The 14,251-nt window shown below is 54.9% G+C and overlaps 1 protein-coding gene across 3 annotated transcripts; it reads left to right on the top strand.

The window, feature by feature from the left end:
- Positions 1-101: 101 nt before the first annotated feature.
- LDB1 (LIM domain binding 1) lies at positions 102-13,824 on the top strand. 3 transcript variants are annotated; one of them, XM_072971793.1, is made up of 11 exons: positions 102-725; positions 8,773-8,875; positions 9,002-9,046; positions 9,154-9,229; positions 9,348-9,450; positions 9,626-9,798; positions 10,260-10,382; positions 10,618-10,701; positions 10,794-10,917; positions 11,121-11,263; positions 11,974-13,824. In XM_072971793.1, exons 1-11 carry the CDS (start codon positions 701-703, stop codon positions 12,202-12,204), a joined length of 1,230 nt encoding a protein of 409 aa, XP_072827894.1. In that variant the 5' UTR covers positions 102-700; the 3' UTR covers positions 12,205-13,824. The 3 variants fall into 3 exon arrangements, with proteins under 3 accessions (XP_072827894.1, XP_072827893.1, XP_006210544.1); XM_072971792.1 differs by having other exon boundaries at positions 107-725; positions 11,121-11,269; XM_006210482.3 differs by lacking the exon at positions 102-725 and adding an exon at positions 5,566-6,111 and having other exon boundaries at positions 11,121-11,269.
- Positions 13,825-14,251: the final 427 nt, after the last annotated feature.

Genomic DNA, 14,251 nt, shown 5'->3' with positions numbered 1-14,251 from the left:
CCACGCTCCCAACTCGGCGGCGCCTGGAGGACTGACACCCAGCGTGAGGCTTTGCCTCCTATCCCTCCCCCTCGCCCGCCCTCTCCGGGGTCTCTGCCTTGGTCTCCTTTTTTGAAAGCTGCGTCATATGCATGCAGAGCCCGGAACGCTGCCGGTCCCTCACCGCCCGCCCGCCGCGCGGCGCACGTACGTCGCCACTCGCTGCGCGCTCGCTCGGGTCACTTTGACACGGCTCTCCCCTCCCACTAGCAGCAATTAGCATATTAATAAAGCCCGGCCCAGCCTGGCTGGGGCTGGAGAGTGGGCGCTTACTGGAGGGAGAGGGAGAACCGGAGGGAGCGCGAGAGAGAGGGGGGCGAGCGGCGGCGGCGGCGGCTGTGTTGGCGGCGGGGAGGGCGGCGGGAGCGCACAGACACGCACACGCACACGCGCACACACGGACACACACTCCGGGGACGCACACCCGCGCGCACACACGCAGAGGCAGCTCGCCTTCCTGCCTGGCTTCCTTCCTGTCTGCTCTACGCCTGACAGGCCCCTTGCTGCAGCCAGGGGCCGCCCGCACCGGGCCGAGGCCGGGCCGGGCCGGCGGCGAGGGCAGCGGGGGCCGCAGGCGGCGGCGGCGGCTCATGCCCGGCCTGTCCCCGCGCGGGGCGGGCACCGTGACTCGGCTGGGCCCCCAGCGGCGGGCGATGTGAAGATGTCAGTGGGCTGTGCCTGTCCTGGTGAGTGGGGCGCGCAACCGCCCAGCCCCTCCCTCCCGAACCCCTCACCCCGCCAATCCCTCACCCCTTGTTTGGCGAGAACTTGTTGGGGGGGGCGTCAATGGCACGGCGGAGGTCGGGGGCTGTGAGGGGTGTGTGAGGCCTCAGTACGGGGAGGGTTTTCCCCAACTGCAGCAGCCCAGAGGCACGGGGAAGGGGTATTGGGGGTGGCTTGTGTGTATTTTGGGGGGGGAGGCTAATTTGGGAGGGGTTGGGGGGGCTGAAATTCCCAGAATTCCAGGGTATTAGCCAATCAGAAGTGAGTCTGGACTTTTGACCCCCCCCTCAGGTCATCATAGAGTTGTGATTGGCTGGTTTTGGTTGCCCCCCCCTTTTCTGCTGTCTTCCTTCTTACATATTCTGTGACACCTCCCTTCAGACTGTTTCTGAGAGTCCGTGTTTGGGGGCAGGGATTGATTGCGGGCCATCTTGCCCCCCTCCAAATTATCCTGCCTGTTGCTAGGGAAGGCTGGCCCTCCTGAGGGACAGGAGGTACTCCTGGGGCTGCGGTGGGGGGGGGTGTCAGATAATTGGACTCTCGGGTCTGGCATCTATGCCCTAGTGGGAGGGGGAATGTGGAGCCCAAGGCAAGCTAGGAAATAGAGTGACTTGTGAGAGTCGAGTTAAGGGGAGCGATGCTTGACCCCAAAGTGAGAACTTGAAAGAGAACTTAGGCTCAGATTCCTGCCTCCCCAAAAACACATCAGCTCTTGCCAGTGATAGCCTAGGTCTGAGTTCTTTCCTAGGGAGGAGGAAGGCTGTACCTATTGCCAGGAGAAAAGAGAAGGGCATGTGACTGGAGAGGTGGTAGTCTTCAGAGGGCCTCACAACATCGTCTATTGACTCTGGCTTCTTGAATAATCTGCAGGACCCACTCTTGTCCCAGACAGGAGTTAGCTTTCTTTTAAAAGTTAAGTATTCCTGAATCTAGCCTAATTTGAATCCTTTGCCCCTCCACATGCCCTCATCTCTGGGAGGTCCATACCTCACAACTGGACCCTCCCCCAAACACACAGTCCCCAAGGGAAGCTGCCAGTGCAGAAGCTTCCTTAAAAATCATGTGACCCAGGCAGTGCTGGGCTGGGCTGGGCACACACTTAACATGCCTGCTGAGGCTGACGTTTAAGGGGCATGGGGCCCAGAGGGAGGGCTAGTAGAGCCTAAGGATCCTGGAATATCCGGGTGTGGGAACCCCTGGCTCCTGCTGCAGAGGGTGGGGGAGAGGAGGAGAGGGAAGAGCCTGCCAAGCTGGAATCCTGCCTGGCCCCATCATTCCTCCTCCTACTAGCTTGGTATGCATGTTTGTATGTGTATTTTCTTCTTAATAATTGCCCCATGCTGGGTACCCTGTTCAGGTCCATCCATTCTCTGGGTCCATCCCATGTTCTTGATCCTTCATTACCGTACATGAGCATAGCTAAAGGACTGAGTCTTAAAATTTGATTATCATTTGTTCCTCCTACAAACAGTGGGGAGGAGGTGGGTGTGGAAGTGTTGTTAGGCTGGAGGTAGATGGGAGGTTGGCCTTGAATTTGGGGTAGGTTGCATGGTGCCTGGGTCCAGTAGACAAGGAAGAAAGTTTCCCCCTCAGTCTCTTTGGAAGCAGCATGGGGACATGAAGAGGACCTGTGTGTGTGTGTGAGGGGATACAACTTCAGTCAGTGCCTCAAAAGGCATGTTCCTTTTGTGTGTCTGGTGGTCTGGTTGGGGAAGAGGGGGCAAAAGATGGCTAAGAGTGGGGAGTCTTTCCTGAATATGAAGAAGTCTTACGGATTGATGCCATGGAGAATGGGCGGAGGTTAGTTTTCAAGGAGAACGACTTGGGGAGGGGCATGAGAGTGGCCTGGGGGTGGAGAATGGTAGGAGTTGGGGTAAGGGAGGGCTGCAGGCTTGCAAGGGTGTGTGGGAGCACATGGTTGAACACAGGGACATCGTGGCAGTGTGTACAGTCCAGGCCCAAAGACCCCCCACCCCACCCCCGACCTGAACAGCCCAGAGGTGGGGGCCCAGGCTCCCTGGCAGGCCGCCTGCCTGCTGCCTGCCTGCCTGTCTGAGTCTCTCCTTTGTGCTCTGCTGTCTCCCGGCTCCTCCTCCCCCAGCCCAGTAGAGACAGCACATGCCCCACACATGTGACTGAGGGAAAGCCTGAGCACACACAGACCCACACACATGCACACGCGGAAGGAAACACTACAAGATACACACATACACATCTAGCTCCCATAGTGCTCCTGGGGTGCAGAGTATCTTCTGGGGCTTTGGTCAGAAGCAGAGAGAACCTCTGCTAATGGGCATCACCCTGGGTAGGGCAGGTTGCTGAGGGGACCAGGGCCTGTTTGGGGCAGAATGTGGCTGAGAAGGGTTAAGGCAGGGAGAAGTAGGGGGAGGGGAGGAGGCAGCAGTGGTGGCGGCTGGGAGCCAGGAGAGGAGGATGGCAGAGCGCCAGGCCAACGGGAGGCCGGGCACAGACAAAGGAAGGGGGGCAGGCACACTGGAGGCCTGGGTCAGGAAGCCCCAGGGGCCCAGGCAGGGGGCAGTGCTGGTACCTTGTCCTGTGGGCTGCAGCGGGCTTCTGCCCTTCAGAATTCCCATTTCCAGGAGTAGCGCTCTCCTTCCCTCCCTCAATACCTTTGTCATTTTTTGCTGCTCCTGGCTTTCTCTCTACCCCACCCCCCACCAATTTTAAAGCCTTCTAACTCAGGCTTGCTTTCTTTAGTTGGGCCTCTTCTGCCCCTGTGCAAGTAGGAGACTTGAAGTTAGAACTGAGAGAGGAGCAGAATTGCTAGAGAAGGGAAACTAGGAGAGGGCCCTTTTTGAATGATAAGCCAGAGTCTTGATACATATTGGCATTTAGGGCCCTTCTCCCTGAAATCTGAGGAGACAGACCGGGTGGGGGTTCTGAGCTCTGAACCAGGAGCAGAAGCCAGAGTACACACCTATCTCTCCTCCCCCAAAAGACAAGTCATTTGGGGCCTGGAGTGGCCATTCCTTGGAGGGGGCAGGGAGTAGAAATGGCTGTAGTGCCCCAGGACTGGGCTTGTGTGAGTGGGGGTTAGAAGTCCAGGGTTCCAGCTTCAGGCCCTCCTGTCTTACTGTGACCTGTTCACTTAATATTTGGCCCTGGATGCTGTTAGGATCTCTTGAGGTACTGCCTGTGAATGCACTTTGGAAAGTTTAAAGGCACGAAACAAATGACAGGAATTGTCCTGTCAATGGGGGAGGAATGTAGTTATCCCAGAGTTGGGCTGTAAATTTGGAAGTTGGGCGAGTCCTGGTGTATTGTGGTAGGCATTCTAGCTAAATAGTATAGATTTCCATATGTTTGTGAAAGCTGGGGTGTATCATATAGCCAGGCCATGACAGAGAATGGTGTGCAGATTCAAAGAGGGTGGTTTATAGGGCTAGTCCCTAGGTAACAAATGGTCAGGGTGTGTGTGTAGTAGTCTATTACAGGTTCAAGGGGTATAATGCAATTCTGGTGTGTGTATTGGGGCCAGGAGACGTGTGTCATAGTGTGTACGGAAATCAGGGTTTGACATGACTGTATGTGTGTGTGTCCTAGGTTTAGGTTTATTTCAGGTTTGAGGTATATCACAGGTTGAAGTGTGTATTAGGTACTGATTTACATGAAAGTGAGAAGTGTTATTTATGTGTGGAGGATATTCACAGAGACAGGTGCAATTATTATTGCACAGGCAACTGGTATGTATGTCATGAAAAATCCTATTATGGGGCTGTGTGTGAATATGATTGGGGGGCAGGGATGGGCAGGGAATAGACAGCAGAGACTCAAATTGCAAAGAAGTAGGAGGTCCTCGTTACCCCCCCCCCCCATGTGAGTGTGTGTGTTCCCGTCCAGGTAATAGGGCCTGGACCACTACCCAAGTTTTAGAAACATTCCCTCTTGAGGTTTCCCCCTTGCACTGGAGAACAGGCCTACCTTGGTAATCGTACACCTTTTTTTTTTCTCCTGGGGTGTGGCGGGGGGATTCAGCAGCAGACTAGGCCCCTTCTGGGGACCTTTGGATAGGCAAGTTTGCCTTCTCTAGCTCTGACAGCACCTCTTTCCCTAGTATCCTTGTTTCTCCAGTGGTGGGGGCTCGGAGGTTGGGGTGGAGGTGGGATTCCTGTTAAGGCAGATCTAAGTCAGTGCTTGGAACTTAGTTGGATTGAGGGCAGGGAGCCTGGAGTGTCCCCCTCCCTCCAGTCATTGTTTACAGGCTGAAGTTTGAGTGTGTCTCTGTCAAAAATAATCCCCTGGAGCCTCCCCCCAGCTGCTGTGGGATTTCACCAGGGGCTGAAGCCCAGGGTGGCAGCCTAGCCCAGCCTTCAGCTGGAGAGATCGCTAGGGAGAGGAAGAAAGATTTAGGGGATGTTTGGGAGGCAGTTAGAAGATACTGAGCCTCTCCAGAGAGGAGAGGGCCCTCCTCCATCCCTGCCCCTGGCTTCGGCTCTCCTGCTCACCCCTGAGCACCCCACTTGGGGTTTAGGGGCGGCATTCCAGTTCCTGGCTCCCAGAGGCTTCCCCTCCATCCAAGTCTCTCCAGACCCAATCTGTCCTGACTTCATCTCTCCATCCTCTGTCTCTCACAGTCTCTGTCTCTCTTTTGTTTTTCTCAGCAGTCCTCCCTGCCTGCCTGCCTCCCTCTCTGGCTCCCTCCCTCTCTCCCTCTTCCTCTTTCCTCGCAGGGAGGGGGCGGGGCCGGTGGGGGCAGCTCCACCCTCCGCCCGCCCTGGGGCCTCATTCTGAGAGAGGCTCGGAGAGAGCGAGAGGGGAGGGAGGGAGGGAGAGAAAGGGAGAAAAGGAAGGGAGCCGGCGGGCGCTGCGTGTGTCTGTGCGTGTGCGAGTGTGAGTGAGTGTGAGTGCCGGGCCCTGCCTCTGCTGGTGCCCCGGCGGAGGGGCCTACTGGCCTGGGGAGGGCGGGCGGGCTGCTTGGAGGCAGAGGCAGAGACAGAGGCGGCTGCGGGGAGAGCCGAGGAGGAGGAGGAGGAGGAGGAGGAGGAGAGGAAAGAGCGGAGCAGCCATTGTTGAGGGAAACCTTGCAAACAAAGAAGGCTCCGGACTCCCCGCGGCCCCCCGCCCCCCAGGCCGGCCCCCTGGCCCCCGGTCCCCGGCCCAGTGGCCATTGTAACTTTCCCTCTGGGCTGTGGCCGCCACCGGGCGGGCCGAAGCCGTGCGTGCGAGTCTTTGTGCGGCCCACGGAGTGGAGCTCCCAGCCAGGCCTGCCTGTCCCACTCAGGACATGAGCGGCTGAAGTTGGCCCCCCCTCAGTCCTCACTCCTGCCAGGGCCCCTGTGGGCTTCCAGCAGCTCCCTGCACCTCTCCCGACCCCCTCAGTTCTCCCAGGTAAGTCTGGGCACCCTGCAAGCCCGTTGGGGGTGGGTGGAAGGTCCTCGGTCTGGCCCTGGCCTGGTATGCTGGCTGGGAGAGAGGCTCCCCAGCTCAGAAGGGCTCTCTGGCCTGCTAACCTATGGTCAGCCCCCAAAGGGAGGGGGCCTGTCTTCAGGTCAGGCTGGTTACCATGGAAATGCCCAGCTGGAGGTGCCCCCCCTAGACCACAGGATGCAGCTTCCATTCTGAGAAAACTTTACCAGTTCTGGGCTCTTCCTCTTTTTTCCCCCTTCCTAAGGGCTCCCAGATTGCTCGAGGTGGGAGCCTGGGAGAGGTGGGAGCTGAGCCGGGACTCTGTCTGACTCCAAGACTGGATGACACATCCCCTCACCCCCACCCCCATGTTACTCCATCTACCCTTGCTGCTGGGGACAGGCAGCAACAGGGACAGATGGTCTGGGTGATGTTCCCTCCCCTTCTCTTCTCACTCCCAAGCCCTGGAGTTGCTGTGACTCTGGAGAGATGCTGAGTTTGTGTCCATTCACTGGAAGTGTAAATAGAGGCCCTAGAGCTTTGGGCTTTAGCTCTTTAGAACTGTTACCAGCTGCAGGCAATGCCTGTCATTTCTCTAGTGAGAGAAACTGAAGCTCAGAAACTTTTTTCAGAGTTAGGGAGGAACCCAGGTATCCTGCCTCCCTTCGCCTTAGGGTGTTAAGCTGATACATTTCTTCCAGTTGCACTGATAGCGAGGGGCAGGGGCAGTGATGCTTTTGGAGAAAGGAGGGTGTAGTTAGGGGATGAGGGCCAGGTCTGATAATCTAGACTATTGAGTTCATTGCCCAGAGCTGGCTTCTGGTGGGCAGTGTGAGCTTTGGCTTCTTACATAGCCTTAGTCCACCTGTCTGTGGAGTTGGGAGACTTGGGGCTGGGTGCGACTGTCTCTTTCCTGAGGATGCAAGCTCCTCATTCAGTCCTGACTGGCGTGTGAAGGCTGTGTATGTCGTGCTAGGAGCATGTGGATATGGCCTGTGAGAGCTCGTGTGGGGTGAGGGCCTGTTGCAGGCACCCTGATCCTGCCTGGGGCTGCTGGGTTCCAGCCCTTGGTAGGCATGTTGGGGCGAGCTGAGGGTGGAAGCCTGCTAGGCAGGATGATACACACGCGTGTGCAAGTATACACAGGCTCTGACTCTTGGCACCTTCGGGGACCCTGTTGTGTAGGCCTCTCTAGGACCCTCTTTTTGCCCATATTGTGAGGAAAGGACCCAGGGGAGAGAGTTAAATGACACATGTTGGCACAGGGTCTTCCTTTGTCTCTTTTCCCCTAGGAACAAAATAGATTTTATATCTGATTTTGGGAGGGGGGTCAGATATAGCCAATACAACTACCCTTCCAAATGTAATCAAATCTGGGGGACATGAGGAAGCAGCTGTGACTGGGTCTATGCTTCAGTTTCCCCTCCTATCTGGTGGGGAGGAAGAAAATGGCATTGCAGGTGGGGGCAAGGGGTGTACCTGGCTCATACCCAACTGTGAATGTAACACTTCTTCCTGTCAGGAAATACCCCAGGAACTGTGTGCTGCTGGGTGAGGTGGAGAGGGGACACATGTGCATATGCATAGATACACACAAGCAGAGACTGTCTAGTTACCACTTGCCTCCTAGACTAGTGCCCTGAAACCTAGACTTCTTCCCAGGCTTCCTATTTTCCATTTGTCGGTAGAATGGGATCCATTGGAGGCCCATCTACCTCCTTCCCTCACTTCAAGTCTCAGAAGAGAAAAGGGTGGGTGGGGTGGGTATAGCTCTGGTAGAGTGTGAGGTCCTGTGTTCAATCCCCAGTACCTCCATTTTAAAAAGAAAAAAAACTGAAAAAAAAAAAAAAAGAGAAAGGGGATTGAGGCTTTGGGTTTCTAGTTTGGAGACAATACTAGACTCATGGTGAGTGTGGGTGAGGGAGGGGGCTGGTCTGATAAGGGAATAGCCGTTGGTGGGAGAGGCAGAAGGTCCAACTGGTTATCTGGTGGGCGGCACCCAGCAGGCACCCCCCCCTTATCTTTCTGTCCCCTGCCCTCCTAAGACCCTGGGGGTGGAGGAGGAGCAGGGAGTTGGCAAAATCCCCCTTCACCCTCCCTCACCTTGGTCTCCAGATGGCAATAGAGGGGTAGAAATACTATAGGATATAGGAATCAGAAGATCTAGGTTCAATTCCTATCTCTGCCAGTTAGTAGCTCTGGATCTTGGCAAGTCCCTTTGAGCTTTCTGTTGCTTCCTTTGTAAAATGGAAGTGTTACAGTTGACACTGCTGCCTCACAAGATTGTTGTAATGATTGAACAAAATAATATAGATGAAAAGGTTTATCAAAATTAGATTATAAAGTTTAGATATTTAGTATATTATCTTACGGTATTGATATTTTTTCCCAGTTTCAATTCTGTCATCCAGGGCTCAGCCACATGAAGAAATAGGGTCTTGGGTATTAAGGCTGAGAACTTCTAGTTTCTTAAAACAAGATTGGAGCCAGATTGAGAAGAGAGACAGGGGCTCCCTAGGGTAGTCTTCCTCCCCTAGTCCTCTCAGGGGCTCCAGCAGACCAGTCCCTGTGCATGTATCTAGCAGACTTCCAGGAGCACTCTCAAGAGGGACTCAGGGGAGCCCTTCTTTCTTTCTCTTCTAGGTTGTTCCTCAAAGTCATTCAAGCTGTACTCACCGAAGGAGCCCCCAAACGGCAACGCCTTCCCCCCCTTCCATCCCGGCACCATGCTAGATCGGGATGTGGGGTGAGTCTCTTGTCCACTTCCTGTCCCTTACCCAGATGGCATCCTGCCTTGAAAGGGGAAGGAGTGACACCCCCCCAGTAATTCCTATCTTCCACCCCCATTCTCATAGCTTCTTCCCTTACACAGCCCAACTCCTATGTACCCGCCTACATACCTGGAGCCTGGGATTGGGTAAGTGGGGTCCAGTGGGGAGGTAGGTGCTTTCCATTACAGGGGTGAAGGCAGGGGTAGTGTGGGAGGTTCAGCTCCTTCTGATTTGCCTTCTTCACTTCCCCCAGGAGGCACACACCATATGGCAACCAAACTGACTACAGAATATTTGAGCTTAACAAACGGCTTCAAAACTGGACGGAGGTATAGCTAAGGGGAAAGGAGCTGGGAGGGAGAGGGCCATCTGGGCACCCCTGTGGCATGTCTTCTGACACACGCACACACTTGCACACACACAAACACCCCTCCCTTTGCTCCTTAGGAGTGTGACAATCTCTGGTGGGATGCTTTCACAACTGAGTTCTTTGAGGATGATGCCATGTTAACCATCACTTTCTGCCTGGAGGATGGACCAAAGAGATATAGTGAGTGGCCTCTGGGGGTCGTGCTTGTTCTGCTGTAAGAGTGTATATACTTCCTGTGTCCTTCTAAGATCTGGGGGTGGGCATCTGTCCCAGGGGATCTGCCTTGGCAAGGGTGATATCTGCCTGACCACTTTGGAGGTCCTTCTGTTCTGAAGAGTTTGTCCCATCTCTATAGCCATTGGCCGGACCCTGATCCCACGCTACTTCCGCAGCATCTTTGAAGGGGGTGCTACGGAGCTGTACTATGTGCTTAAGCACCCCAAGGAGGCATTCCACAGCAACTTCGTGTCCCTCGACTGTGACCAGGGCAGCATGGTCACCCAGCATGGCAAACCCATGTTCACCCAGGTCAGCACCCAGCTGGATGTGGAACACTGAAGTACCTGGGTTTGATTTCCCTCCTGGCTCCCCAAGATGTACTTGGCTGTTCCCCAGGGAGGATGATGGGAAGAGGCAAGATGAGCAGGGAGGGCAGACATGCTGCAACATTCAGACATGTACAGTTTGTATGGGACAGTTTTCTGTGCCACAGGGGGACACCAGTGAACAAGAATCTCACAGAGATTATAATCTCACAGAGATTATAGCAGGCAAGTGTATCACTAGTTACATGGGGAAAGGACGAGAATCTGTTAAGCATTTCTATGAGGATCTATGTGTATAAGGGCCAGAGGTGTGGCAGGTATTCATGCAGATTTATGTTCAGGTGGCAGGAGCGCTTGCAGCAGGAGAGTCATGAGCAAACAGGAGAACAGGTATACTTTCAGGTATGTGGAGAGGGGGCAGACTTGTGACAACTTTGTCTCCAGGTGTGTGTGGAGGGCCGGTTGTACCTGGAGTTCATGTTTGACGACATGATGCGGATAAAGACGTGGCACTTCAGCATCCGGCAGCACCGAGAGCTCATCCCCCGCAGCATCCTTGCCATGCATGTGAGTTGTGGGCAGGACCCAAGACTCAAGGGTAAGAGCAGGCAGTGGGAAGGGTGAAACAAGGTCTGCCGTTTCCTGACAGTGATCTTAGACAAAGATTAGCATTTCTCCATCTGAAAAATGGATTTAATAGTAGCCCCTCTTCTCTCTCAGGAGTGTCTCAAGGCTCAGATGATAGGACAGGTGAGCAGATGCAGCCCAAGTGGTAGTATTCTTAATCTTTCTCCTCCTCTAGGCCCAGGACCCCCAGATGTTGGACCAGCTCTCCAAAAACATCACCCGGTGTGGGCTGTCCAATTCCACTCTCAACTACCTCCGAGTGAGTCTCTGATCACCCAATTTCTGCCCCATACCATTTGGTCTCTGCTCCATGTCTGTCCCCTGACAAGCCACTAACTGGTCTCCCCCCAGCTCTGTGTGATACTCGAGCCCATGCAGGAGCTCATGTCCCGTCACAAGACCTACAGCCTCAGCCCCCGTGACTGCCTCAAGACCTGCCTTTTCCAGAAGTGGCAGCGCATGGTGGCACCCCCTGGTGAGTGCCTTGCACCTGCACCTGTTCTTACCAGAATCTGATGCTGTTCCCCAAAGCTGTATCTCTGTCTCCTCACGAGGCCCTGTCCTCACTTGTGGGTCTGCAAGATTGGGATCAGGGTAGGCTCAGGCTCCTTAGGAGCCAGAATGGGGAACAAGGGGCCCAAGGCCCTACCCCACCTGAGTCTCCTTTCCCTGACACAGCGGAGCCTGCACGGCAGCAGCCCAGCAAACGGCGGAAACGGAAGATGTCAGGGGGCAGCACCATGAGCTCGGGGGGCGGCAACACCAACAACAGCAACAGCAAGAAGAAAAGTCCAGCCAGTACCTTCGCCCTCTCCAGCCAGGTACCTGTAAGCATCTCGGCTTTCTTCTCTCTTCTGGGCTGCCCCACTGCTGACCCCTGACCCTGTTCCACCCTGAGCTCACTAGCAGGCGTAGAAGCAAAGACGGTTTTTCCCAGTGTACTCTGCCAGCATGGGCTGATTCCTGTCACTGATGAGAGTCCTTGTCACATGCATGATTGTGATCACACAGACTCAGACATAGCAACATAGAACATAAAGGGACAGACACAGCCATGGGAACATATGGGCATTTAGGACAGACAGCTTAGGGGCACACAGACCATCAGACATACACTCACGCTGACCGAGGGACATACAGACTTGAATGTGTGCAAATCTAGAGTACATATGCACGTGCACGCGGTTTTCCCGCTGTGTTTTTGATCTGCTCCCTTTCTCTTACATGTGGACAGAAGTTTAGGAGCCTCCTAAAATTTAGGGGAGATGGACTAGGGAGCTAGAGAAGTAGATTGACTTCTCCCAGAATCCAGTGGAAATGGGTTAAAGGCTGTGATGCTTTGCATTCCTTCAGTGGGAAGAATTCCAGGGGCTGAGGGTATCAGAGGATTTGTGGTTTTAAATTGGGGTATGAGCAGTGGGTGGGGGTGTTGAGTTTCCTGGGGGCTGGTATTGGGGCTCAGGGGTATCTGCTGCCCTGGGCCGGGCGAGCCCCTGCCCCGATTATGTTTGGGGACCTCCGCCACTCTCAGGATGTGATGGTGGTGGGGGAGCCCACCCTGATGGGCGGGGAGTTCGGGGACGAGGACGAGAGGCTCATCACCCGGCTGGAGAACACCCAGTTTGACGCGGCCAACGGCATTGACGACGAGGACAGCTTTAACAACTCCCCCGCCCTGGGCGCCAACAGCCCCTGGAACAGCAAGCCTCCATCCAGCCAAGAGAGCAAATCGGAGAACCCCACGTCACAGGCCTCCCAGTAAAGGCCTCACCACGGCCACCCAGTGCTCTGCCTGCCTGCCCCACCCCTCGCAGCCCCAGGGAGCAGAAGACAGAATGAAGAGACTGAGCATCTAAAATGGGCAGCCTCCATCCACCCACTTCAGGGAGGAACTGGACTTGCTGGGGGCAGGTGCCAAGATTTGCACCCTAGTAGCCCTGGGCTGGGGCTGGCCTTTGCAGAGCTTTTTGGGGGAAGAGGGTATTCATGTGGATGCCTACATGGACCTGGGGCCTCTGAGAAATGTCCTGACCACCTCCAGGGCATTTGCCTCCATCCTCACCCCAGGTTCTGGGTACTCCATCCTCCTGACACCACCCCCTTCAAGCCTGGGGTTGTCTATAGCCACAGCCCTTAGGGACTTAAAGTTATGGGGCTTGATTGAATGCCCCTCCCCCAAACCCTCCCATTAGGTGGCTATTAGTAGAGGAGTTAAGCTCTGGGCTCCTCCTCCCTTCTGCCACCTATCCCAGCTCCAAGTTTTTTTTTAAAAATAATATTATTAAAAATGTAAGTTTAAAAAAAAATCATGTCCCCCCTCTTCCCCTTATTATTAAAAGTCCAGCTACCTCCCTACGCCTGGCAGATGGGGGCTTAGGACCCAGGTAGGGGTAGGGGAGTATGCATTACCATTTTATACAGTTTGAGAGCTTCAGACCAAGGAGACACTTTGCCATCTCTCTTCCCTTTCCCTCTGGGGTGGCTGGAGTTGGGGAAGGCATGCCATGGGGTAGGGGAGCCATTGTTGACCCCACCTTTGTGACAGCCCCCTGCTGTTGTCTCTGTCTCCCCATCCTCTAGGATTCTGGCCTGCCCTCCTAGTGCTTGTGACTCCCTCTATCCCAGCCCCCAACCCCATCCCTCCATGATGTGTATATTCTTTACAAGTCCTCCACTAGAGCAGCTGTCTTGGATGGGGGGAGGGGGAGGCTCCCTCCCTTAGGGAGTGTGGAGGGAAGGGAGCAGCCTTGTTTGTCGCTGTGTTTTTTTGTTTTGTCTCCGTTGGGCAGGCATGGGATGGGGGAGGGGTTCATCTACCCTCTAGCACTCTCTTCCCCCAACCTCTCAAACTGCATATGTAGTCCTCCCTGGACCTTCATAGAGGATTAGGAGCCACTGAGGATGTCCCAACTCTAAGCCCACCAGGGAGCAATAGGCCTTTGTCCTCCAGCTGAAGTATAAAGGCTTTTCGTCTCCCCAAATCCTCTCCCTCCCCTTCTTCACAGAAGGGTGGGGGAGGCAGCCAGGATCCTCAGCTCTGTTTCACAGTTGGACCCATTGAGGCTCCAGGCCCAGGGTGAGGCCAGGAGCAGGGTCCCATGAGTCTGGGCCCAGCTCTGTGGCTTCGCTGCCTTTTCCTGTGGCCAGTTCCAGAAGTGTTAGCACCACCTCTCTCCCCACTCTTCCTTCTGGATTCTGGGGTCCCCCACACCCTGTTTCCTCCACTCCAGCTGCCACTTGGAAGGGTATTGTGTCAGGAGCTGAGGGAAGGGGTGGGGAAGATGGGTGTCCCACCCCAACTGTAATGCCTTTTTTTTTTTTTTTGGGCCATTTGAGTCATGTATGGTACCGATCAATAAAGAGACTTTTCGGTTTGAGAGTATCTTGGTTGGTCATTGATGCCTGTAATGACTCAGTCTAAGGCAGTCTTTTTCCCCTCATGCCCGCAGACCCTAAGACCAGTCAGTCGTTGAGGAGGTGGTACAAACTGGGCTTGTGAATTCCCCCTCACTCTTGTGTTGCTTTTCATGTGTCCCAGGCTGCCCTGTATCCCTCAAAAGTTGACTTTCCAGTCCCCCCAGGACTTGTTCTTAGGCCCTGTCATGGGGCTGCCAGATGGATAGACTCCCAGAGGCAGGATTCCTGGGATAGACAGCCCTGGATTAGGCTGTTGGGAGAGGGGTAGGGGATGGGGTCCTTGCCTAGGAGGGGGCTTGGATTGGAGGAGCTTTGGGTGGTTAGAATGGTTGGGAGACTTGATCTTGTTTTTGTTCATGAGATTCTTACTCTTACATGGCCTCTAGCCTACC

This window comes from Vicugna pacos, chromosome 11 (genome assembly GCF_048564905.1).
Source record: "Vicugna pacos chromosome 11, VicPac4, whole genome shotgun sequence".
NCBI classification, from domain to species: Eukaryota; Metazoa; Chordata; class Mammalia; order Artiodactyla; family Camelidae; genus Vicugna; species Vicugna pacos.
Note: the sequence above shows the minus strand (reverse complement) of the source record. Positions and strands in the feature narration are given on the sequence as shown.